The 26,731-nt window shown below is 42.3% G+C and overlaps 1 protein-coding gene across 1 annotated transcript in view; it reads right to left on the minus strand.

Annotated features, from left to right (window-relative positions):
• Window positions 1–26,731, minus strand: part of LOC126184477 (dynein axonemal heavy chain 7-like) — a 1,143,184-nt gene that overhangs the window by 1,048,724 nt on the left and 67,729 nt on the right. The window contains exon 4 of the mRNA XM_049926869.1: window positions 17,319–17,438. Within this exon, the coding sequence (XP_049782826.1) occupies window positions 17,319–17,438 (120 nt within the window). The remainder of the gene's footprint in view (window positions 1–17,318; window positions 17,439–26,731) is intronic.

Here is a 26,731-nt window from a genome sequence, read left to right on the forward strand (position 1 = left end):
GTGACGAAACGTGCCGCTCTTCGTTGTATCTCTCTATCTCTTCTATCAGACCTATCTGGTAATGGTCCCACATTGATGAACAATACCTTAGAATCGGTGGTATAAGCGCCTTGCAAGCTACTTCTTTAGCAGATGAATGACATTTCCTTAAGATTTTTCCTATAAATCTCAGTCTGGCATCTTCTTTTCCTACTATTTATGTATTATGTATGTATGTATATATATGTATGTATATATATGCAAGTACATGTGTATGTATTATGTGACCATTCCACCGATCCTCCTAGGTCACAATGAATTTGCATCCGGGAGGACGACGGTTCAACCCGCTTTGGGCCATTCTGATTTAGTTTTCCATGATTTCCCTAAATCGCTTACGGCAAATTCCGGAATGGTTCATTTGAAAGGTCACGGAAGACTTCCTTCTTCATCTTTCCCTGTTCTGGGCTTGTGTTAAGTCTCCAGTGACTTCGTTGTCCACGGACGTTAAAAACTAATCTTCTCTTCCTCCTCTACCTAGATATTTTATAGTGTTTGCTTTTTCCAGAAATACACTAGTGCATCTTTTTTCTATGTATGCTCAATATGTTACCTTTATTTACGTTTCAGGGTGATCTGCCCAGTTCACATACTATTCATCAACCCTCTGCAGGGCCTTCTGAAAATAGTTACTGTCTTCTGGTGTTGCTACCTTCTTATAGACATCGGCATTGTCTGCGAAAAGCCTTAAAGGGCTTCCGACGCATTCTAGTAGATCATTTACAAACATTGTAAACAATAACAGTCGTATCAAAACTCCTTTGGTTACGTACGTAATTACCTTTACATCTGTCGGTTTTGTTCCGTTAATAGCGCCGTGCTGAGTTCTATTTGCAAGGAAGTCTTGAACCCAGTGTCAGATCTGGGACGGTACTCGATAAGCTCGTATGATTTCGAGTAAACGGAAATGCGGGAGAGTGTTAAATGCCTTTCTGATGTCGAGGAACACGGCATCAAACAGTGACAATGTCTACAGCGCAGCGGGTCTCATGGACGGAAAGAGCTGAGTTCCGCATGGTCTGTGTTTTCAGAAACCATGTTGATTATTATAACAGAGATTTTCCTTCGCCAAACATGTTATAATACATTAGCATGAAATATGTTCAATAACTCTTCATTAGACTGACGACAATGATATAATACTACAATCATATGTATCTGTTCTACGTCTCTCCTTGAAAACGGTAATTAGGTGCGCTTTTTTCCTATCGACCTGCGATAAACAGTTGCTAGAAAGGAAGCAAATTCTTTCGCATAATCTTTGTAGAATCTTACAGATATCTCATCAAGTCCGCCGGTCATTGTGGCCGAGCGGTTCTAGGCGCTTCAGTCCGGAACCGCACTGCTCCTACGGTCGCAGGTTCGAATGCTGCCTCGGGCATGGATGTGTGTGATGTCCTTAGGTTAGTTAGATTTACGTAGTTCTAAGTCTAGGGGACTGATGACCTCAGATGTTAAGTCCCATAGTGCTCAGAACAATTTGAACCATTTTTCATCAGGTCCTGATACGTTTTCCCTACAAAGTGATTGTAGTTGTTTTTCTGTGCTGCTATTAATTGCATCAACGTCTGCCACTTCGTTGTTCGTACGATGATGGAAAGATTTTCCGCGATGAAACAGTTTCTGGAGACCGAATTTAGTATTTCGGCCCTCTCACTGTCATTTTCCCTTTCGGGCCACTGAGTGACTATGTAGATAATTTTGAACCATTTACAGATTTCACGTAAGACCAAAAACTCTTAGCGTTTTTAGTCAGATCAGTTGAGAAAATTGTACTTTTAGTGTCACTGAACGCTTCTGTAATTGCACTCATTACGCTGATTTTCGCTTCTTGCAGTTTTGTTTGTCAACAAGGTTTTGACTTCACTTGAGTCTGTAATGAATCTCTCTTTATTTACGTTGCACTTTTCTAACACGGCTATAAAGCCACTGTGGGTCTTTCCCATCCTTAAAGACCTCACTCGATACATACTTGTCTAAGACATATGGAATGATGCTTTCGAATTTTTCCCATTTATGCTCCATAACTTCGTCCCAAGCACTCGTATTTGATGTTGCCTACTCAGATACTCTGCTATTTCTATCCTGTCACCCTTACTAAGCCAAATATTTTCCTACCTTACATAACATTCCTTGTGGGTTCTTGAGAAGTTTCATGGTATCCTGTATGAACGAAAAATATGAAGCATACACAACATACTGCTTGCCAAATGAGTTTTCTTATATTAACAACAAACAGTATGTTCATTTAAAAACAAACAATAGTAGATGGCAAAGCCGTTTCTGACGCAATTTTGATATCAAATTGATAGCAAATTAATTATGGAAAATAATTAATTCATCATTTAATTACGACCCACCCCGGATGATGTCATGGGATTTCCCCAATCGGCACGTCAGTCCCTTCCCCCCCTCTTCCCTTCCCACCCCCTTTTCCACTCCCACCAGCTCTGTTGGCGAGAATTTGGAATTTTGGAGGGAAATTAAAAAAATGGTGGAAATTTTAAAAATGGCTGAAATTTCTTTGCCCCAAGCTGTGCTGAATTCACACCCCCATCTCGCACCAGAGAAATGATGGAAAATTCAAAATGGTCGGTACCATTTCCGAGACTCAAACCCCAGTCCCACTGGGCGGAAAGCCCAATTGCATCCCCCTGCGTATGGAAATCGTCAATCTGTGTCCAGATGTTGGAGAGGAAGGCCAGAATAGTGTACTTTTTTATTTTGGGTACGAAACTGAAATATAGATCGGTCCTATTTACATAATTAATCATAAAGACACGTCCCAATTACACATCTATTTGCATTGAACTACTCAAGGAGCGCCTCAAATCTCAATGCAACTCAAAAATTGATGACGTCGTACAACTAGTGTTATCCTACTGGGAAAAAATTCACAATACCACTCGAAACTAGTCACAGATGTACTCAAAATAAATAGTAGCTCTACATAGGATGATCCCTTTCCCACTTGTGAATTGGCGGGAAAAAGGCTGGAGCGGAAAGTATTATCTTTATTTTTGGCGGGAAATGTGTTCAACTGACGAGATGTTCATGTTGGACAGAGAGGAGTTTAATAAGGGTATTGCCTGCAACCATACAAGCATGCAGCTAAGGACTTTGTCTATAGTTCCCTAAATGAGGAATGGAAGACGATAATGGACGAGCATAGGGAAAATACTTTCAGCAAACAATGGTGATGCAGTGGGATGGACTGAAGATGCATTTCACAACTCATAGAGACAATTTCTTGTGCTGGAGCTGTTCGTGATTCTGAAATGGCCAGTCAATCCACAGTGCAGGAGACGACTTCGCTCGCCTTCTCGCATCCCGTTTTACCAACCGCATGTGTGTCTCACTGTTTGACGTCGGAGTTCGCTGCACACGCTTCCTGCTGCATTGCTGTATGCCCTACTCGACAAACACCCTGAAGCCACAGCGTTCGAAAATTCAAATAAATGGCGCTCTCTTTTTTCTTGATAAATTCGTCCTATTCAACTTCCCCCGAGAGGTTACCTTGGAATACCCGTGGAGTAACTTGTACACTGATACATTACACATCGAAATTGTCATGAAAAGAAAAGAACCATCACTCGTAAACAATGAGTCATAATGCAACACTCATACTGGGAACTGAGAAAAATCATTTTAGAAACACAACTACCGCAAAAACCGACCGCAGAAGACAGCTTAGAACGAGTCTTTCCTCCCCTCCTACCACCCGTCATCCCTCCCTCTCCTCATCATAGGCAGGTTACAGGCCCGTAGCCGGCCGCGGTGGTCTAGCGGTTCTAGGCGCTCAGTACGGAGCCGCGCGACTGCTACGGTCGCAGGTTCGAATCCTGCCTCGGGCATGGATGTGTGTGATGTCCTTAGGTTAGTTAGGTTTAAGTAGTTCTAAGTTCTAGGGGACTGATGACCATAGATGTTAAGTCCCATAGTGCTCAGAGCCATTTTTGAACAGGCCTGCTCTATCCAGTCGCTGATGGTACACAAGGAGATGTCAGTGATACAGTGTTTCCAGTCAGCAGAAATCAGTCACAGATGGACTCAAGAACAGGACGCTTCATGCAAGACATTAAACATATTTCTCGGAAGTACTTCCCGCCGCCCCCCCCCCTCCCCTGGAAAACAATCAAATTCCAGACAAATCTCCAGAAAGCTTTTTCTCACATCCACTGGTTACGAAACAGTCACTGCCGCCACCAGCCCGCTGACACCCGCTACCATAACTGTGAGCAGAGTCTTCGGTCAGGTGCAGTCAGAGGCAGTATCCTTGGCTGAGAATGTGGCTTGGGAGGCCCATGCTATCGATGGCAACAAAAGCTACTCATCCACAATAGGCTGCGACTGTAGCGCGCCACAGACGAGAGCTAGATAAATGACAGCTATTCTGAAGAAAGACGACTACGTGTTGTTTGTCTAAAAGTGTAGCTGAGGCTGCCGATGATAAACACTCGCCGTCAGTACTCACTCTCACAAGCACACGCCATTCTGAGAGAGAACATTTCAGTTTAACAATTGTATTTAATGTCAACGCACCTCGTACAACCGAACATGTACAGGGTTATTACAAATGATTGAAGCGATTTCACAGCTCTACAATAACTTTATTATTTGAGATATTTTCACAATGCTTTGCACACACATACAGAAACTCAAAAAGTTTTTTTAGGCATTCACAAATGTTCGATATGTGCCCCTTTAGTGATTCGGCAGACATCAAGCCGATAATCAAGTTCCTCCCACACTCGGCGCAGCATGTCCCCATCAATGAGTTCGAAAGCATCGTTGATGCTAGCTCGCAGTTCTGGCAAGTTTCTTGGTAGAGGAGGTTTAAACACTGAATCTTTCACATAACCCCACAGAAAGAAATCGCATGGTGTTAAGTCGGGAGAGCGTGGAGGCCATGACATGAATTGCTGATCATGATCTCCACCACGACCGATCCATCGGTTTTCCAATCTCCTGTTTAAGAAATGCCGAACATCATGATGGAAGTGCGGTGGAGCACCATCCTGTTGAAAGATGAAGTCGGCGCTGTCGGTCTCCAGTTCTGGCATGAGCCACTTTTCCGCGGGCTACGCGTGAAACTTGCCCGCACGCGTTCAACCGTTTCTTCGCTCACTGCAGGCCGACCCGTTGATTTCCCCTTATAGAGGCATCCACAAGCTTTAAACTGCGCATACCATCGCGGAATGGAGTTAGCAGTTGGTGGATCTTCGTTGAACTTCGTCCTGAAGTGTCGTTGCACTGTTATGACTCACTGATGTGAGTGCATTTCAAGCACGACATACGCTTTCTCGGCTGCTGTCGCCATTTTGTCTCACTGCGCTCTCGAGCGCTCTGACGGCAGAAACCTGAAGTGCGGCTTCAGCCGAACAAAACTTTATGAGTTTTTCTACGTATCTGTAGTGTGTCGTGATCATATGTCAATGAATGGAGCTACAGTGAATTTATGAAATCGCTTCAATCATTTGTAATAGCCCTGTATTATAAAAACACAATCTCGATGATAATAAAACAGTCCTGTTTCCACGGAAAAAGGCGCAGTCCAGCTTGTTTTAGTTTCATGAGCAAAATCGGTGTAGTTTGAGAGCGTTCATCGTGCACGAGGGCATTACACTCAGTTCAGATGATTCGTTTATGAATATAGAACGCCATCTACATAGTCATTTTTTCCTTCGACTGAAGGATACAATCCACATCTCTCTCTCTCCCCGCCTTCCATTATTTTGTGACATCCAACGACTTGAAAAAAACTACAGTACTGCCTTCGATTACAGATGAGTAAACTGCAGAGGTCGGAGCTCTATAGTGACACATATGACAGAGATATTAACATCTCTTATACATGTCCATCCTACGTAAAATTGAAAACACGTCCACTATTTTGCCGTGAAAAATTCTGATCACTACAGAATGACCTCGTTATTTTGAAACTTTCACTGGAAAGTGAGAATTTAAACTGAAAAAAAACAGAATCTAACGAAACATACATGTAAATTGATTTCTTCTAGTTTCATGGACAAAACTGGATAGTTTCAGAGCGTCACTAGCGTTCAAATCAGTGTCTGTAAATTTATTGTCGTGCACGTGGGTATTACATAAAACTCAGACACATGAAATAACTTTACAGAATACAGCCTTTCACACTATCTGTTCACTTGTCGTAAAAAACACAATCATTTTTATGTTTGCCAAAAGCAAACTGTTTTGTACACTATGGCAGGTCCCGTTTTGCCATTGCAATGATGTACTGCAACAAAACCTGACGTTTTAATTTCATAGAAAGGGCATATGATTAGTGAAACTGAACAGTTCAAATTTCTAGGTGTTCAGATAGATGATAAGCTGTCGTGCAAAGCACACGTTCAGATCTTGTTCAAAGACTTAATACTGCCAATTTTACTATTCGAACGGCATCAGAAGTGAGTGATCATTCGACACGCAAATTAGTCTACTTTGCTTATTTTCATTCGCTTATGTCGTATGGTATTATATTTTGGGGTAGCGCTTCTATTCTAAAAGGATATTTTTGGCCCAGAAACGGGCGGTTCGGGCAATAAGTGGTGTAAGTTCACAAACCTCTTGTTCACCCCTGTTCACGAGTCTGGGTATTTTGACATTGTCCTCTCAATATATATATTCCTTACTGTCATTTCTTGTTAACAATATTAGCTTATTCCCAAGAATAAACCGAGTGAGGTATCGCAGTGATTAGCACACTGGACTCGCATTCGGGAGGACGACGGTTCAAACCCGTCTTCGGCCATCCTGATTTAGGTTTTCCGTGATCTCCCTAAATCGTTTCAGGCAAATGCCGGGATGATTCCTTTCAAAAGGCACAGCTGATTTCCTTCCCAATCCTTCCCCAATCCGAGCTTGTGCTCCGTCTCTAATGACCTCGTTGTCAACGGGACGCTAAATACTAATTTCATCCTCCAAGTATAAGCAACTCTCACTCGGTTAATACTCGGCAGAAATCAAACCTGCATTTGGATCGGACCTCCTTAACTCTTGTGCAAAAAGGTGTGTAGCATAGTGCTGCATCCATTTTCAATAATCTACCACTCGAATTAAAAAATCTTAGCAGTAATCCGCGCGCTTTCAAATCTAAACTGAAGAGTTTCCTCATGGGTCACTCCCTCTATTCTCTCGAAGAGTTCCTTGAAAAATTAAGCTGATTCTTATTGTATTGTTGATTGCGTGTACTTAAACTTACAGATTAACTTTTTTCGGGTTCATGAACATGTATTTTGATCTGTTATTACTTTTATGTCGTAATTTCATGTACTGACACGTTCCATGATCTTGAAGATTTGCTCCTCAATTTGGTTCTACGGAAGTTGACGCTCTTAACACTCTGATGCAGAAACATCGCAAAATTGCTGAAACTAATCGCGGTGTCAGCTGCGGTGCTTATTACAGTACATCGTCCCATATCAGTGGTGTCTTTTTCCATCCCATCCGTCCACTCGTACGCTGTTGATTATCATATAATGATTGACTGACACAACTTATGTGAGATGGTGAGAGTTTTCGTGGAACACTGGATATCTGCTACTTGTCACTGTGGAACATGGCATTAAATGTAGCGGTCATCATCTTCAGACAGCAGTTTGGAGATGTTTCTCAATGCTGCAGATCCATCCTGTTTCCAAATGTTGCGATTCCCGACATAGTTTTCTTTTTACCAATAAGATCACATTACCTCTCTTATTATTTCTACTGTCCTGTGCGTGTTGTGAGCAGTACCTTCTAGAGATGGTTAATATAGAAACAGTGATCATGGACATGTCTGTAATACGAGGAGGCTGCCCTCTTCGCCTCTTCAAGGCGGAACACAAGAATCATCTATTGTGCGTGACAGCCTGCTGGATTCGGTCTTCTGTCTTGGGCAGGTGACAAAACTTTATATACACACATAGGTCCAAGAAAGCGAGTCATTGAGCAAATATGGTCGATGTCAGCATGCTGATAGTACACTCCTGGAAATGGAAAAAAGAACACACTGACACCGGTGTGTCAGACCCACCATACTTGCTCCGGACACTGCGAGAGGGCTGTACAAGCAATGATCACACGCACGGCACAGCGGACACACCAGGAACCGCGGTGTTGGCCGTCGAATGGCGCTAGCTGCGCAGCATTTGTGCACCGCCGCCGTCAGTGTCAGCCAGTTTGCCGTGGCATACGGAGCTCCATCGCAGTCTTTAACACTGGTAGCATGCCGCGACAGCGTGGACGTGAACCGTATGTGCAGTTGACGGACTTTGAGCGAGGGCGTATAGTGGGCATGCGGGAGGCCGGGTGGACGTACCGCCGAATTGCTCAACACGTGGGGCGTGAGGTCTCCACAGTACATCGATGTTGTCGCCAATGGTCGGCGGAAGGTGCACGTGCCCGTCGACCTGGGACCGGACCGCAGCGACGCACGGATGCACGCCAAGACCGTAGGATCCTACGCAGTGCCGTAGGGGACCGCACCGCCACTTCCCAGCAAATTAGGGACACTGTTGCTCCTGGGGTATCGGCGAGGACCATTCGCAACCGTCTCCATGAAGCTGGGCTACGGTCCCGCACACCGTTAGGCCGTCTTCCGCTCACGCCCCAACATCGTGCAGCCCGCCTCCAGTGGTGTCGCGACAGGCGTGAATGGAGGGACGAATGGAGACGTGTCGTCTTCAGCGATGAGAGTCGCTTCTGCCTTGGTGCCAATGATGGTCGTATGCGTGTTTGGCGCCGTGCAGGTGAGCGCCACAATCAGGACTGCATACGACCGAGGCACACAGGGCCAACACCCGGCATCATGGTGTGGGGAGCGATCTCCTACACTGGCCGTACACCACTGGTGATCGTCGAGGGGACACTGAATAGTGCACGGTACATCCAAACCGTCATCGAACCCATCGTTCTACCATTCCTAGACCGGCAAGGGAACTTGCTGTTCCAACAGGACAATGCGCGTCCGCATGTATCCCGTGCCACCCAACGTGCTCTAGAAGGTGTAAGTCAACTACCCTGGCCAGCAAGATCTCCGGATCTGTCCCCCATTGAGCATGTTTGGGACTGGATGAAGCGTCGTCTCACGCGGTCTGCACGTCCAGCACGAACGCTGGTCCAACTGAGGCGCCAGGTGGAAATGGCATGGCAAGCCGTTCCACAGGACTACATCCAGCATCTCTACGATCGTCTCCATGGGAGAATAGCAGCCTGCATTGCTGCGAAAGGTGGATATACTAGTGCCGACACTGTGCATGCTCTGTTGCCTGTGTCTATGTGCCTGTGGTTCTGTCAGTGTGATCATGTGATGTATCTGACCCCAGGAATGTGTCAATAAAGTTTCCCCTTCCTGGGACAATGAATTCACGGTGTTCTTATTTCAATTTCCAGGAGTGTATTTGTGTTTTGATACGAGGGTTGGATCTTAAATAGTGGAAACTATTTATTCACAACCGATCCAAAAGAGTTACGTGTTTGCACCTTTTACTGTCCTTCAAAGTAGTCACCAGTGTTGTGGAAGGCGTAGTATACCGTCAGCAGAGCCCGTTCTGGTGATGCTGGGCATGGAGCGGTCTACTGCCTATCGAATCTCTGGAACAGTTCTGTAGCGAATGCCACGAATTGGTTCCTTGGTCTTCGAAATCAAATCAAAGTCACAAGGACTTAAGTCCGAGGGGTATGGTGTTTCCTACAGTATTTCCCAAACCCATCGACCGAATAGAGCAGCCACAGCTTGCGCTGTATGCGCCCGCACATTGTCGTGCAAAATGATGGGTGGGTTGCACTCTTTCGCAAAGCTGGTCGCTGGTGATGCTCCAAAAACGAACAGTAATACTGAGCATTGACGATCTACCGTGGAGGAACGTAACGCGTTAGGATAACACCATCACAGTCGTACAGGAGAATCACCATAACTTTAGACCGCTCCATTCGCTCCATCAACAGAACAGGCTCTGCTAACGGTATACTATGCCTTCCACATCGCCGGCAACGGGTTCTACATAACGCTGGTGACTACTTTGAAGGACAGTAACAGGTGCAAACCTCTAACTCTTTTGTATCGGTTGTGAATAAATAGTTGCCACTATTTAAGTTCCAGTCCTCGTATATCTGAAGATTGATGCAGTAAAATATTACAGGGCGATGTTAGGAGGTTCTTTTACAAGGAGTGGTATGACCGGTTAAAGTTTGGATGCAGATGTTCGTATTTATTTATTTTTACCTACTCTAGATGTCACAAAATAACAAAGAGGAATGCCCTTGAAAGTAATAAATGACTGTGTTGATGCTGATCTGCATCGGTATTTCATGTGTGTGACGTGAATGTAATATGATCGTTTATGACATTTGGACACAAGTAATGCTCTCAAACTATGGCGATTTTGATCATAAAACTAATATAAATAACTGTGTCTATTCTCATAGAATCATGTTTTCTTTATTATTATCATCACGATTGTGTGTTTACAAAAAGGTATACGTCATAGCCTGTAATTATAAAGAAGCCACCACTCCAATGACAGACTGTTCTATGATGACCAAATTGCTTACGAAACTTCAGCACAAGAATCTGCTGCTCTTGCAAATGATACTCTGCTGGCTGGGATCTTCATCTTCAAGTAGGGGTAGCAAAAACTTTACACAGGTCGGTAGAGGCGAGTTATGGAACAAACATTAAGATGTCAGCAACACATATGGTATTTGTTTTCGATGTGTCGGTGAAATCTTATAGATTTCTCTACTATGTGACATTAGGAGGTTCTGTTAGAAGGCATTCTGCACTGACTGGTAGTTTTCGCACAAAATAGTGGAAGTATTTTCGATTTTACACAGGGTGGACATGTACTGGAAATGTGAGATAAGTTAATACATCCGACATATGTATTGCTATAGAGCTTCGACCACTGCAGTTTGCTCGTCTGTAATTGGCGGCAGTGTTCTAGTTTTTTCACATCGCTGGATGCCATAAAATAACGGGTGGAGAGGGAGAGGGAGAGAGAGAAATATGTGAACTGTATCCTGCAATGGAATGTAATAAGGACTGTATGGATGCCGTTCTATATTGGTAATTCAGTGGTCTGAACTGAGTGTAAAGTCCTTGTACATGATGGATGCTTTCAAACTATACCGATTTTGCTCATAAAACAACTAAATGAAAATGTACTGAGACTATTTTCATTGAAACAGGACTGTTTTATTATTGTTGCGATTGTATCCATTTAATAGATGCTCGCTTATATAAGGTGCGTTGATGTTAAATGCATTTGTTACACTGAAATGTTTTCTCTCTCAGAATGACGAGTGCTTGCGAGGGCGAGTGCTGAAGGCGTGTCTCTCTCCTAGGCAGCCTCAGCTACATTTTTAGACAAAATACAAGTTTTTTGATAGCTGTTATTTATCTCGCTTTGTTCTGTGGACCACTGGAGTCACATGTGGAGTCATATGTGTAGATTTTGTGTACATCAACAACGTGGGCCTCCCAAGCCATGAGCTCGGCAGCGGATGCTGCCTCAGGCTGGTGGCAGCAGCGGCCGTTTCTCAGCCAGCAGACACTACAAAAAGCGTTCTGGAGACTTCTCCGGAATTTCGTTGTTGTTCCAGGGGACTAGTCCTTCCGAGAATTGCGTTTAACATCGTGCAGGAAGCGTCCTGTTCTTGAGTCCTTGTCTATCTTCGACTGATTTCTGCAGACTGGAAACACCACTGGCATCTCTTTATGTACCAGATAGAACAGGCCTGTCTCACTACCTACGGTGAGAAGAGGGACGGACGAGGGGTGATAGGAGAGGAAAGACTGGTTCTAAGCTGGTTAGTCCAGGACCGCACATCGAGATGAACACATGTGCAGCTGCCACCCCTCTGCCCTGACGCGATCTTTTCGGGTCGGTTTTTGCAGTAGCTGTGTTATTACAATCATTTTTCTCAATTACCAGTACATGTGTTACATTATGACCCGTTGTTTATGAGCGAATGTTACTTTTTTATTTTACAACAATTTCGACGTCTAATTCGATCAGTGAAGCATTTCCCATCAGTTGAGGTAGTAATTTGCTGCCCTGTCCCTTCTTACTATGTATCAGTGTACAATTTAATCAGCAGCTATACCAAGGCGACCTCTCAGGGGCAGTGGAATAGGGCGAAGTTGTCAAGAAATTAAGAGAGCACCGCTTATTTGAATTTTCGGGCACGAGGACTGCAGGGTGTCTGTCGAGTATGGCATACAGCAATGCAGTGTGAGGCGTCTGTAGCGAACTCCGATGTCAGACAGCAGGACATATACACTGTCAATAAAAAGGGAAGGCGGAGGGTGAGTGGAGTTGTCTCCTGCGCTGTGGACTGACTGGCCCTTCCAGAAAGACAAACAGCTCTAGCACAGGAAATAGTCTCTATGAGCTGAGAAATGCATCTTCAGTGCATCTCACTGCATCACCATTATCTGCTGAATAATATTCCCCCTCTGCTTGTGCGTTTCGATTCCTCGTGTAGGAGGGGTATAGATACAATCCTCAGCTGTATGCTTGTATGCTTACAGGCAATACAGTTATTAAACTCCTCTCTGTCCAACACCAACATCTCGTCAGCTGAACACATTTCATGCCAAAAATAAACATATAACCTTCCACTCCAGCCTTTTTCCCACCAATTCGAGAGTGGGGCAGAAAGATTTATTTCGACTTGTAGGCGAAGGGCCCATCCTATGTAGAGTTACTATTTATTTTGAGTACATCTGCCATTACTTTCGAGTGATCATGTGAATAACACCAGTTGTATGACAGCGTCAATTTTTGAGCTGCATTCTGATTTTAGGCGCTGCTTGTGTAGGCTGTACATATAGATGTGTAGTTAGGATCGATCTTTAGTACCGTTTTCTACCCAAAAGAAATAAAGTACGCTAACCTAACCTTCCTCCTCTGCAGATAGACAGTGACTGACCACATTCCAGTGTAGGGCGTTGCACTTGGGCTTTCTGCCCAGAAGAAAAAGGTTTGTAGTCCTGGAAAGGGTACCTGCCATTTTGAATTTGCCATCAATTCGTAGGTTGTAGGGGATGACATCAGCACAGTCTTGTGACAAAGAAATTCCCACCATTTTTGAAATTCCCTTCTTTTTTCGAATTTCCTGCAAAAATTCGAAATCTCCACCAATGTGGCAGGGGGTGAAGGAGAGGGGGAGGGGAGGGAAGGGGAGGTGGAAGAGATCGACTTGGCAGCTAGGGAAAACCCATAATTTAATCTAGTGGTAGGGGTAATTTATTGATAAATTAATTAATTTGCATTACTCATTTGATATCAATTTGGTGTCAAAAATACGCCAGAAACGTCTTTGTCCTACTACTTACAATAGTCCAAGATATAAAAAGGAAATGGTAATACTGTTAAATATAGGTTCCATATAGCAATTCTTGTGTTTAGTGATACACTTGAAGAGTGAGCTGTTTGTATTACTTTGTGTTCTGTACCTAAGCTAGTTCCTGTACTGTATTTCATTGTTAATGTTATTTTTAGTGGACCAGGAATCAGGGTTTCTTAATCCACAGTAAAGTTCTACATTTACAGCACTGCTCCCCTAATATCACTGTTTCTATGACACTATAATACAACAGGATTTGGTGTGCCTGCATCTCCACTTTTGCATCTGACAGTCTACGGTCTATCTCCCATTATGAACTGGATCCTCCCTCTATTCGCGTTGATGCACTGCAGTTCCTTTTTTTCTCGAATGTATGCCAACAATCCGTAAACATGAAGGCCGGTGTCTTTATCGTCGCGCATTGGGTCTGTAGAACTGAAATTGAAATGTATACTTTTGACGGGACCAGACTCACTTTCTCAATGTCACGTTTTCACAACTGGTTCCATGCCCATAATACAACAAGGGCAAATTCTCATAATAACTAATAATGCATCTAAAGTGAAATTTTCACTCTGCAGCGGAGTGTGCGCTGATATGAAACTTCCTGGCAGATTAAAACGGTGTGCTGGACCGAGACTCGAACTCGGGACCTTTGCCTTTCGCGGGAAAGTATTTTACCAACTGACCTACGCAAGCACGACTCACGACCCGTCGTCACAGCACTTTCCCGCGAAAGGCAAAGGTCCCGAGTTCCAGTCTCGGTCCGGCACACAGTTTTAATCTGCCAGGAAGTTTCAATAATGTTTCTGTTTGCAAGTAATGATTGTATAATGCACAAAAGCCATCAGTTTAAACAAATAGCTTTCAATTCTGTATGAAAACTGCGTATAACTACATGTAAAGTCCACATTATCTCCTGTGGTGTGTAGCTCCATGGTAATAGTTTATTCTTCACAAAACTTTCGTTATAAGTAATTTTCTGTGATCATCGCTCACTTCAGCCGGTCCCTGGATAATTGTAACTGTATCTGAGGAGTAAGTGATACACCATGTCCCATATACGAGTACAACACGTGTGTGCATAGTACGTCCACCTTCAGCGCCTTTAGCAATCTGTACAGTGCCGGCGTCACCAGATTACTGCTCGTTTCATTAATTTGCAAAAGTCACATATAATCAAAATTGTCTAGTTTGTAACATGCATTTAGACAAATTGCAAATTGCGTAGTCAAATTTTAGCACGAGGAGCTGATCAGGGACAATTCCCTCTCGGTTACGTAGTAGGCTTCTAACGATGTCACCTACCTGTTCACAACTGTATATTCAGCAAACTGCCTCGTAAGGCCACAAGCCTGATCCGCCAGGTATTTTATATATAGCAGCGGGCCTATCACGCTATATTCAAGTTCGTGGTTCGCTACGTTTGGCTTTTGTGGATGCCTCTTCATGAAGAAAAACATAATTCCAGAATGAGATTTTCATTCTGCAGCGGAGTGTGCGCTGATACGAAACTTCCTGGCAGGAGAGCGTCTGTAAAGTTTGGAAGGCAGGAGTTGAGATACTGGCAGAAGTAAAGCTGTGAGGAACGGGCGTGAGTCGTGCGTCAGTAGCTCAGATGGTAGAGCACTTGCCTGCGAAAGGCGAAGGTCCCGAGTCCGAGTCTCGGTCGGGCACACAGTTTTAATCTGCCAGGAAGTTTCAAAAACATAATTAATTGTGAACTCAGTACAGTCATACATTCTTTCGCGCAGTCCGTAAGCACGTCTTTTGTTTACTAAATAACTCTGAGGAACTGTAAAGAAACTTTTTGAAATTGAGGAAAGACGTTATAAAGCAGAGCTCCGCTATATACTAGCTTCCGGATCTCAGCGCTTATCAGAGAAAGGGGGATTTCATACGATCGATGCTTGCGGAAACCATTTTGATTCCTGCATAAGAAATCTTCAAGTCCCTAAAACAGTCATCATATCTGACCACACAATATGTGTTCCATAATTCTGCAAGAAACTGATGTCAGTGAGATACGTTTCTGGTTCTTCAGGCCCGTCTAGGGAACCATTCTTGCCAATTGGAATGATGTGGTAATTCCGTTGCTCCAGCACTCCATGGCAGATGGATGCTTCTCGTATTCAATATACAATATAACGGGCACCCCATTCGATCCTGTGGCCTTTATTATTTTGAGCGAGTAAGGAAGCTTTTCATTAAAGCACACAATTGTTTCTACAAAATACGTTTACTTTCAGTTTGTCTATCAATGTTTTATGATCTCAAGATTACCAATTTCAGGAAATTTCGTCCACTTTCACATCATATTCGTAGTTACTCAGTAACCCATTTTATAGAAATACTAACAATTTCACTGTACACATGGCATATGAAGTTTGACATTAGATAAATTGTTCTAAGCTGTCTCCAATGTCAAATCTGAGAACTTTCATGTTACTGTATTTCATAAAGTAAAATCTAGTAATAACTAATTCCCAAAATTTATTGAGATAGCAATCTGTGACTGCTTTTACCCTGTTTTGAAGGTAAGTGAAGGAAAATGGCAGGTATACATTTGGATTTAGCCAAACTATTCGACTTGGCAAAGTATGGTATTCTAAAGATATTTAAATGATTTGGCCTTATTGGTCTATTAAATAAAAGGATTCGTTCGCTTCCAAGCAACTCCAAGTAAAAAGTAAGTATAAGGCACGTGGAGGAAAAACCCACAAATCTTGCCCAATATTTATGAGGAGAGTGCACAAACCTATGGGGTTCCTCAGTAGTCAGTACTAGGACGACTACGTCTCCGTATTTATTTCAATAATCTAAACTTTTATATAGACTCACATGAAACAATTCTGTTTCTTCATGACACAATATTATTCGTGAAAGCCGTAAAAAATTAAAATTTCCAACACGTAGTATATTCCACTGTAGGGCAGCTCACCAAATGGTCAGCAAATAAACAGCTCCTTATTGCAAAAATATAGGAGTTAAATTGCACAGCTGCCAACTTACATTTTATCTAAATGTCACCATGTATGACCAACCAATTGTAAATGAAACAACCATACAGTTTCTTCATATTTAGTAACCTAACAGAGAACAAGTTATTTTAAGGATCCTAAAAAAAAAATGCATGAATGAACAGACACTAATTGGAGGTCACAGTGCACAGTGCACTTTAATGGATTTCTGCAGTACAGCTTCATATTCTGGGAATACTGTTCAGCAGCTTATAGGACTTTCAGACTCTAAAAAAGGAGACATTAGCATTATTGCAGGAAACTTAGTTAGACAGCCATGTGAACTATTTGAAACATTAAAAGTGCTGCCATTACCATGCAGTTGTATTACTGGCTCACATACGTATTTTAAAAAGGAGTACAGTGATATCAGACTGAGGAAAAGCGAACTAATATACACTCAGGATACTAAATTAAAATGAAATTTGCATCTTTTCCCTGCCACTACAAGTATTTATCAGAAAACTATATTCCATAACGAATAATATAGTTCAACAAATTACACGAAAAAAAACAACATATTTTCAAAGGATATTTCCACCATTTGACAAGAGTTAACAACAACGCATTTGGAAGATCCAGTAAAGAATATTTTTCTTTCCAAAGACTAGATTTAGGTCAAACATCTAACTTTATATTTTAAATTTTAATGCATATTATCAAATGAGCTAAACAAAAAAATATCCTGGGGATAAAAGAGGTGTGAGTTTCTAAATAAATTAACAAAATCTTGTCGATGTAAATTACTGAAATGAACTACATATTTTAAATAATTCACTTTAATGAAGAAAGTGAAACATTTTTAAATAAGAAAGATGCCAAATTCGCTAAAACTAATTCTCAATATTATGGTTTTTTCAGAATAACAAACACGTCAGCATTCAGCAAGAACTTCTCACATACCTTCAGCTCATCAAGTTCTGGGTATGAAGAATGGGGAAACTTGAACAGTGTTTCTTCATTATTTATCCAAGCAATCTGATTGTCAAACTTCTTTAACTGACGCAGGAGTTTGCGAAGATCCTGAAACAACATTATTTGCAAACCAAAGGTTTCTTCACTAAATTCGTAACCTATACATAGAGTATATTCAATACAGTCCATGAAGAGAAGTGGACGACTACTATGTAATTACTGTAATTCTAGATGTACATAAAGCTGTAAATTCCATTGATGAAGTAACTGCCTTTATAAATTGACTTACGACAACACCAACAAGATAAGATGTATTTACAGATGTGCAGAAAATTCGCTAAAATTTTTGAATATTAGTAGCTATAGTACAAGAAATAAAATTTATATTCATTCTATGATATGCAGAACATTCCGAACAGCTGTGTTGTTGTGGTCTTCAGCGCAAAGACTGATTTCGTGCAGCTCTACATGCTATTCCATCCTGTGCAAATCTCTTCATCTCCGAGTAACTACTGCACCTTCATCCTTCTGAATCTGCTTGCTGTATACATCTCTTGGTCTCCCTCTACGATTTTTACCACCCACACATCCATCTAGTTCTAAATTTGTAGACTCTTGATGTCTCAAAATGTGTCCCACGAACGGATCACTTCTTCTACTCCGGTTGAGCCACAAATTTCTTTTCTCCTCAATTCCATTCAGTACCTCCTTATTAGTTACGTCAACTACCTGCTTATTCTTCAGCATTCTTATGAAACACCAAATTTGAAACGCTTCTATTCTCTTCTTTTCTAAACTGTCATTCATGTTTCACTTCCGTGCATGGCTACACTCCATACAAATACTTTCAGAAAAGATTTCTTGACACTTAAATCTATACTTGATGTTAACAAAATTCTCTTCTTCAGGAACGCTTTCCTTGCCATTTCCAGTCTACATTTTATATCCTCTCTACTTCGGTCATCATCATTTATTTTACTGCCCAAATAGCAAACCTCGTGTACTACTTTAAGTACCTCGTTTCCCAATGTAATGCTCTCAGCACTACTTGACTTAATTCAATCACATTCTGTTGTGGCGTAGCAAGACAGCCACGCCACTCGGAAGTAGCCGTAAGGCACGCTTTAAGCTCACGCAGATGGGCGTTAGGTCTGAAACAGGATACGTAATGAATGCAATAAAGAAAAGTACGTAGCTCCAGGAATACTTAACTTTAATCCATCATTGTGGTACATCGCTCTTGACGATACAAATGAGACTCTTTAAATACAAGCACTGTAAGGCTAATGGCGCCTTGCTAGGTCGTTTAAAAAAACGTAGGTTTGTGTTAAAAAACATATTTCCGTGCATTTTTGTATGGTTCGTATTAAACAATTACACTAGCCCCTCTCCTCACGTTCGGTCTGTGGAATCGGTTCGTCAGTATTTGATGTGGTTTACGAAATATATCCAGCGGTAACGTTAGGTGACTCACCCTGTATATTATACTCAACAAAATGAAGAAATCGTCGTATAGCAATGCAAAATCTGGTGTCAGTGGTCTTCCGTTACCGGTCAATATAGAGAAAGGTGCCAACCAAGTAATGTAACTTCGTTCTCTCACAGTATCTACCATAAAAGTATAGTAAAACATCATCAACATGGAACAAAAAGTACCAACGTAAAACAGGTGCAGGAAATATTTTAGAACAACATAAGAACCACAAGTAGAAAAGAATAAAAACTGTTTTTAGTAATAAGTAAAGGATTCGAACTGTTAATGATCATAACAAACAAAATTGTAAGATAAAGAACCATATTGCTACAGTGACCACTGAAGATGCTTTAAAAGAAAACGAAACATGTCTGGGTCTTAATAAAACGTTGCTGAAGACGACAATTAACTTTTAGAACTTGTATATGTGCAACTGCGAATAAAAGAGGCCGAAATACAAGGAAGAGAACAAATCATACGAGGAGAAAATGGGCAGACTAGCGATAAATGTTTTTTAGATGACAGCCAAGGTAAAAATTCGCATTTTTTCCTCATTCCGCTTGTAACCAGTTATTACCCGCACACCTCGACCCTCTCTAGAGACTTCACCTACTCAAACGTTATACTTTGTTTGTGCAACAAGAAAGTTTGCCTTCTCTGCATTATAATAAATTGCAGTGAATATGGTGATGTCAATGTCCCAACAACAGTTTTATGAAGTGTTATTGAGAAAGTTTTGAGGACAGGCATTGGCGAGAGACTGCATAACAATTCTACTTCCACCACCGTACATTTCGCATAAGGACCGCGAAAACAAGACACTATATGCTAGAGCTCTTATGGAGCCGTAAACAGTCGTTTTTCCTTCCCTCCATTTCGGTGTGGAACAGAAACAGAAATGTCTAGCAGTGGCACATGTTATCTTGCGCCATGAGCCATATATGTTTGCTTACGGAATAAGTATGTAGATGCACATGTAGAAATGTAAAGGTGAACCCCAAGGAAGTTTTATAGATCCGCTGGTGCTCGCATTTAGAATGTATGTTGATGATCTACATAAGCAAATAGCTCACTGAGGCACATCAAGAGGGTATCAAGTGGTATATCTAGAATTCCGTCTGCTTTTACAGATTATTTCTTCAGTCAGTCTTGCTAGGATGGGTAGGATGTGTGCATGCTGTGTACAGAGGCAGAAGCAGCTGAACACAGTTTGCGAACAGTTGTATACGCTTTTGGCTATGGTAAGTAACCTTCAGGCTGCTGCCTCGAGGTGTGGTGGTGGCGGAGAATCTGGCGCTTGACATGGGACACGTCAGGTATCGCTTGTTTCGCCGTGGGCGGAATATACTACTGTTCCGCCTCTTAGTGTACTCGTAGCAGTAGATTCGCCCTCACAGCAGAGTGAGTGGCGGGTGGTAACGCTTTCGCGTCGCTCGAGGCTGAGGATCTATGTGGAGACTCGTCGTCTGGCCTCGTCCATTCACCTTGTGACTCGACAACTGCCCGCTCTTTCGGCAGGGTCCGAGTAGGCACATAGGGAGAGGGGCTTACTAGTTATCGGGAGCTCAACGTTAGACGCGTTATGGAGCCCCTTAGGCAGATAGTGTTCAGGCCTAGAAAGAAAGCCAATGTGCACTAGGTATGTTTACTATGGGGCCTCATCCGAGATGTGGAGGCGGCCTTGCTTGCGGCTGTCGAGCTTGCAGGGTGCAGTCGTCTGCAAGTTGTGTCTCAAACTGGCACCAACGACGCCTGTCACATGGGTTCTGATGCCATCCTCAGTTCATACAAGTGACTGGCGGAGGTGGTGAAGACTGCTGTCCTCGCGTGCTGTCTGCAAGCAGAACTCGCAATTTGCTGCATTGTTCCCAGAGTTGATTGGGGTCCATTGGTTTGGGGTAGAGTGGAGGGTCTGAAACAATTGCTGCATTGTTCCCAGAGTTGACTGGGGTCCATTGGTTTGGTGCCGAGCGGAGGGTCTGAAACAAAGAGTTCGTCAACACTGTGACAGCCTTGGCTGCAGATTTCTAGACCTGGGTTATCGATTGGGGATTTTTAGGACTCCCCTTGGTAGGTCAAGCGTGCACTACACAAAGGAAGCAGCTACTCCGGTAGCAGAGTATTTGTGGAATGCTGATGAGGTTTTCTTTAGGCTAGGTGATAGTTTGTCTGATGAATAACCGCCAGTCAACATGCAGCATATACTGGACGCTAGTGCGACCTGTTCTTGAGTATTGCTCAAGTGCTGGGATGCGTGCCAGGTCAGATTAAAAGAAGACATCGAAACAATTCAGAGGCGAGCTGCGAGGTTCGTTAGTAGTATGTTCGAACAACATGTAAGTGTTGCGGAGATGCTTTTGGAAATCAGCGTGAATCCTGGAAGGAAGGCGACGTCTCTTTCGAGAAACATTATTGAGAAAATTTAGAGATCCGGCATTTGAAGCTGACTGCAGAACGATTCTGTTGCCTCCAACATACGTTGCGCGTAAGGTCCACGAAGGTAAGATACGAGAAATTATGGTTCATACGGAGACATATAGATAGTCGTTTTTCTCTCTTTCTACTTGTGAGTGGTACAGGAAAGGAAATGACTAGTGATGGTACGGGATACTATCTACCATGAACCCTAAGGTGGATTGTGGAGTATAGAAATAGACGTGGATGTAGGTCTACTGAATAACGTTGCGGGCTTTGTGGGGCTATAGGCTGTTGTCTATAAGGAAGGTTGCAGCGTAGAAGACTGTGACGAAATACAGGAAGACCTACACAGGATCGACGATTGGTGCAGGGACTGACAATTGACCCTGAACGTGAATAAATATAATGTAGTGGGCATAAGAAGCCCAGGAAATCCTCTACTTTTAGGTTCCACTATTGTCGGCAAATCATTGCCAACATTATCTACCTTAAAATATCTAAGAGTAACCATCCAGAGCGACCAAAAATAGATAGACCATATGAAACAGATAGTAGGAAAAGTGGGTGCTAGGCTGAGATTCATTGAGACAATCTTGAGGATATTTATTTCATCCACGAAAGAAATGGATAACAAACCAATGATTCGAATGATTCTTGAATACTGTTTGTCAGTCTTGGACCTTCACATAGTAGGATTAATAAAGGACGTAGAGAAGACCCAACAAAGAGCTGCACGCTTTGTCACAGGGTCGCTAACTGGGCACAAGAATATTACGAAGATGCTTAACGAACTCCAGTAGCAGACAATACAAGAGAGGCTTTGTTTATCACCCAGCATCTTACTGTCGAAATTCCGAGAGCATATTTTCCAAGAAGAGGTGAGCAACATTTTCTCCCACAGACGTCTGGAAAAATTATTATCACTAGAAAATCGAAGGAGTTAGATGTCATGCGGAGCTTCAAGCAGCAATTGTAAATGAAACAGGAAAGCAGGCAAAAGACAATGGTACCTGAAGCAATCTCCGCCACACAGAATAAGGTGCAGTGTAGATGTAGCTGTTCAACTGTAATTAGAGCAAATAGTTATTGAGCAAGAAGATTAATTGCTGGATCGACGCTCTGGAACTTATATCAAGACGCTCCGCATCCTGGGCAAGTAATTATTCACTTCCGTTTTAAAATCCAACTTGTAATACGTGTAGTATTTCAGAGCCGTAAATTAAAAGAAAATCAGAAAGCTCAGTTTAAAATTATTTGCTTATTGTTGTACATCTACATCTACATCTACATGGTTACTCTGCAATTCACACTTAAGTGACTGGCAGAGGGTTCATCGAACCATTTTCATATTACTTCTCTACCATGCTACTCTCGAATGGCGCGTGGAATAAAGGAACACCTAAATCTCTCCGTTCGAGCTCTGATTTCTCTTATTTTATTATGATGATCATTTGTCCCTACATAGTTGTATGTCAACAAAATATTTTCGCATTCGGAAGAGAAAGTTAGTGATTGAAATTTCGTAAATAGATCTCGCCGCAAAGAAAAGCGCCTTTGTTTCAGTGACTGCCACCTCAACTCGCGTATCATATCAGTGACACTCTCACCCCTATTGCACGATAACACGAAACAAGCTGCGCTTCATTGCACTTTTTCGATGTCCTCCGTCAATCCTACATGGTAAGGATCCCACAGCGCGCAGCAATATTCTGGCAGAGGACGGACAAGTGTAATGTCGGCGGACTCTTTCGTGGGTTTTAGTGGGTGTCAGGTATTGCCCTAGCTCAATGCAACTTCACAGTGTGTGCTGTTCTCAGGCACGGGATGCAGTTGGGAAGCAACTGGAAATCGCCCTTGTAACGTAAAGAGACCATAAATTTTAATTTTTTCCTACGAGTTTGCATTTGTTTGAACGTCGATATTATTATGCTCTATATTATCCTGAAAAGAAAGATCGTACCCTGAGGTGACAAAAGTCATGCTGTACCCCCTAATATCGCGTCAGATCTCCTTTTGCTCCGCTTAGTGCAGAAATTCGAGGTGGCATGGACTCCACGAGTCGGCGGAAGTTCCTTGCAGAAATACTGTGCCATAACCGTCTCTATAGCCGTCCATAATTGCGAAAGTGTTGCTGGTGCAGGATGTTGTGCACGAACTGACTTCTCGATTATGTATCATAAATCTTCAACGGGATTCACGTCGAACGATCTGGGTGGCCAAATTATTAGCTCGAATTGTCCAGAATGTTCTTCAACCAATCGTGAATAATTGTGGCCCGATGACATGTCATCTATAAAAATTCCATCTCTGTTTGGGATGGCTGAAAATGGTCTCCAAGTAGCCGAAAATGATCATTTACAGTCGATGATCGGTTCAGTTGGAAGAGAGGACAAAGGCCGATCCATGTAAACACAGCCCACGCCATTATGGAGTCACCCCCAGCTTGCACAGTGCCTTATTGACAACTTGGGACCATGGCTTCGAAAAGTCTGCGTCACAGTCGAACCCTACCATCAGCTCTTACCAACTGAAATCGGGACTCGTCTGACCAAGCCACAGTTTTCCAGTCGTGTAGGGTCCAACCGATAAGCTCGCGAGCCCAAGAAAGATGCTACAGGCGGTGTCGTGCTGTTAGCAAAGGCATAGTCGTTTGCTGCCATAGCTCATTAACGCCAAATTTCGCCACGCTGTCCTAACGGATTCGTCGTACGTCTTATATTGATTTCTGCGGTTATTTCTAGCGGTGTTGCTTGTCTGTTAGCTGCTCTCCGTCGTTAAGTGAAGGCCGTCGGCCAATGCGTTATCTTTGGTGAGAGGTAGTGCCTGAAATGTGGCATTCTCGGCACACTCTTGACCCTGGGGATCGCGGAAAATTGAATTCCCTAATGATTTCCGAAATAGAATGTCCCATGCATCTAGCTGAAACTACCATTCCGTGTTCAAAGTCTTTCAATTCTCGTCATGCGGACACCTTTTCACACGTATCATCTGAATGACAGATCCGCCAATGCACTGTGCTTTTACACCTTGTGTACACAATACTATCGTCATCTTTATATGTGCATACCGTTATCCCACGACTTAGTCACGTCAGTGTAACACTATCGTCCTACCTGTGAACTGAAATAACTCAATGCCTTATTTATTTATGTGGATTATTAACTGTAGTGCAATACAAAATAGAATATTTTCATTTCATTATATTCTAAATGACTGCTCTACTACCAAGGTAATTACATTACTTTAAATTCAATAGCCATTCACCAAAGCCGCGGAAACACAGTTTCTTTCCTTTTGGCGGGTTTCACAGCTGACCATACGCGCATGGAAGATGAGAGCAGAACAGAACAGAGTGGGACTAGCTTGTAGGCGCTGCTGTGTTGCAGCTGATGTTTTGGAGCGCTCAGTCAAAAATATTAATTATTGTGTGATAAAACTTTATTGAGAAGGTTAAGGAAGTGGTGTGGTAATAAGTGCACAGATATAAGTCATCTCAATAAAATGTTCGTCGCAAATGCAAGATTTTTTTGGACATAAAATGTGACGAAGTAACTATGTCACGGGTATTTCAAGAACGATGGCTCTGGAATGCGTTGTGGCGAGCCATATTTGTCTATATTAACAGAGGCGTGAAGAAACTGTGTCATCTTGTTCGCTGCCACAAATTACGACTGCTCATTTATTACAAGGTAAGACCTTCTGAGTACTCTCGTATTTCGAATTACATAGGGATAACAATCATATCAGTGAACGTGTTCCAACTTTGCCTTTTGGAACAATACAGTTTGTTAATCCTGGATAGTCCTTTGTATTAATATTACCTAGGGGCAATTCTTATTCTGTTTCCTAAGTAAATTTAAACAGAACTGATCCATTCTTCTGCTAAGATTTCAGTGACAGTATTCATTTAATACAGCAATAAAAAAAAAATGTCGTGTGACTAGGGCCTCCCGTCGGGTAGACCGTTCGCCTGGTGCAAGTCTTTCGATTTGACGCCACTTCGGCGACTTGCGCGTCGATGGAGATGAAATGACGATGATTAGGACAACACAACACCCAGTCCCTGAGCGGAGAAAATCTCCGACCCAGGCAGGAATCGAACCTGGGCCCTTCGGATTGACATTGTGTCGCGCTGATCACTCAGCTTAGTAAATGATTTTTACAGATTATTCTAGATTAACTTCTGTCAAACGTGGCAGCAAAAATGTTGTGACGTAATGACCTTGGTTGCGTCCATCTTGTAAAACAAATCCGATACATCAAAAGATAAGCTTCCAATATTTTGTTATCTGTTAATTACCAAAGTAAAGTACAGAATTTGTTCCTTCATGGCAGGCGACCTGTGTCTTCTAGTTTCCGTATTTATTTCAGATGGAAATACTAGCAGTAAGATAAGTACTAATCTAACCTTATTGCCGAATACGTGTATTATTGTTTGGCGGATATCGATAAGTTATTTGAACGATAACACAGGCAGTAAGTACACTGAACTATTTTGTGATTGTATTTTGTATGGAAAGAACTGAACCCCATATCTATCCAATGGTTTGAATCTTATACCGCAGCCTTCTGCAATAGTTTAGAATACCAGACTCACCTCCTGACCTACTCGTAATCGAAAATTCTAGAGAAACCTAAGTTCGCTTCTATATAAGTTCCCCCATCATACTGTCATCACCGGAAGAGACCTTCATCATCTAAAAATTAGTTAGGTTAATCACAGCTTTTTTAGTGGTGTGAATGACAACAAATCCTGTGGAAGACTAATAAATACCTTCTCTGAAAATTACGTAGAACTGATACGTCAAAACCCCACTCATTATGGAAATATATTAGATCTAATGGCAACAAATAGACCTGATCTGTTTGAGGATGTCCACATCGAAACTGGTATCAGTGACCATAAGGCATTTATAGCAACAATGATTACTAAACTACATAGACCAACTAAAACAATTAGAGAGATTTATATATTCAGTGAACTAGATAAAAAAATGTCAGTTGCGTCATACATCAATGAAGAACTTGCAACTTTTAATACACGACGGAACCAGACAGAGGAACTATGGGTCAAGTGTAGAAGAATGGTTGATCATAGACTGCATAGAAATGTACACAGTAGAACAGTTCGTGAAGGGAGGGTGCCTTTATGAAATTGAATCACTGTAAAGTCACTTCTAAAGAAGCAGATATTACTGGGTAATAGTTCTAAAACAAAGCATACAGCTATAGATAGAGAAATACTGAATGAAACACTTTTGGGTGTCACGAGAGCAATGAGTGAATCCTTCAATAACTACCGCAGCAGAATGTTGGCGAAAGATCTTTCACAAAACCAAAAATTCTGGTCGTACGTAAAGACTGTTAATGGCACTGAAGATAGTTTCCAATCACTTGTGGATGAGAGAGAAAATGAAATAGAGGATATCAAAGCAAAAGCATAAATGCTTAAAACCGTGTACAAATGTCCATTTGTACAACAAAACCAAGGATAACTGCCCCAACTAAA

Source organism: Schistocerca cancellata, chromosome 4, assembly GCF_023864275.1.
Source record: "Schistocerca cancellata isolate TAMUIC-IGC-003103 chromosome 4, iqSchCanc2.1, whole genome shotgun sequence".
NCBI classification, from domain to species: Eukaryota; Metazoa; Arthropoda; class Insecta; order Orthoptera; family Acrididae; genus Schistocerca; species Schistocerca cancellata.